The 480-nt window shown below is 57.7% G+C and overlaps 1 protein-coding gene across 1 annotated transcript in view; it reads left to right on the top strand.

Annotated features, from left to right (window-relative positions):
• Positions 1-480, top strand: part of CILP (cartilage intermediate layer protein, nucleotide pyrophosphohydrolase) — a 9,175-nt gene extending 8,695 nt beyond the window's left edge. Inside the window, exon 9 of the mRNA XM_010133431.1 lies at positions 1-480. Coding sequence (XP_010131733.1) covers positions 1-480 — 480 coding nt within the window.

The raw sequence follows: 480 nt of genomic DNA, 5'->3' as shown, positions 1-480 counted from the left end.
CAAGACCGCGTGGACCGCACGCTTGTGAAAGTGGTCCCACAAGGCAGCTGCCGCCGAGAAAGCGTCAACAGCATGCTCCACGAGTACCTGGTGAACCACCTCCCCATGGCTACCAACAACGACTCCAGCGAGTACACAATGCTGGCTCCTCTTGACCCACTGGGACACAACTACGGCATCTACACCGTCACTGACCAAGACCCCAGGATCGCCAAGGAAATCGCCCTGGGCAGGTGTTTTGATGGCACATCTGACGGCAACTCCAGAATCATGAAGAGCAACGTGGGTGTTGGGTTGACTTTCACCTGTTCAGAGAGGAGCCCGGAGGAGCAAAGCATCTTCCAGTCTCAGAGGAACTCGGGCCAGCAGTCTATGCTGGTTCTGCCAGGGCAGAGGCCCGTCTACCAAAGGCAGCCAGCAAACCGCCGAACCACCCAAGGCAGGATCCCGATGAGAGGTCAACGTCCTTCCTCGTACTAG

Source organism: Buceros rhinoceros, unplaced genomic scaffold (assembly GCF_000710305.1).
Source record: "Buceros rhinoceros silvestris isolate BGI_N320 unplaced genomic scaffold, ASM71030v1 scaffold23993, whole genome shotgun sequence".
NCBI classification, from domain to species: Eukaryota; Metazoa; Chordata; class Aves; order Bucerotiformes; family Bucerotidae; genus Buceros; species Buceros rhinoceros.
The sequence above is the reverse complement of the archived record's forward strand: the minus strand, read 5'-3'. Positions and strand labels throughout refer to the sequence as shown.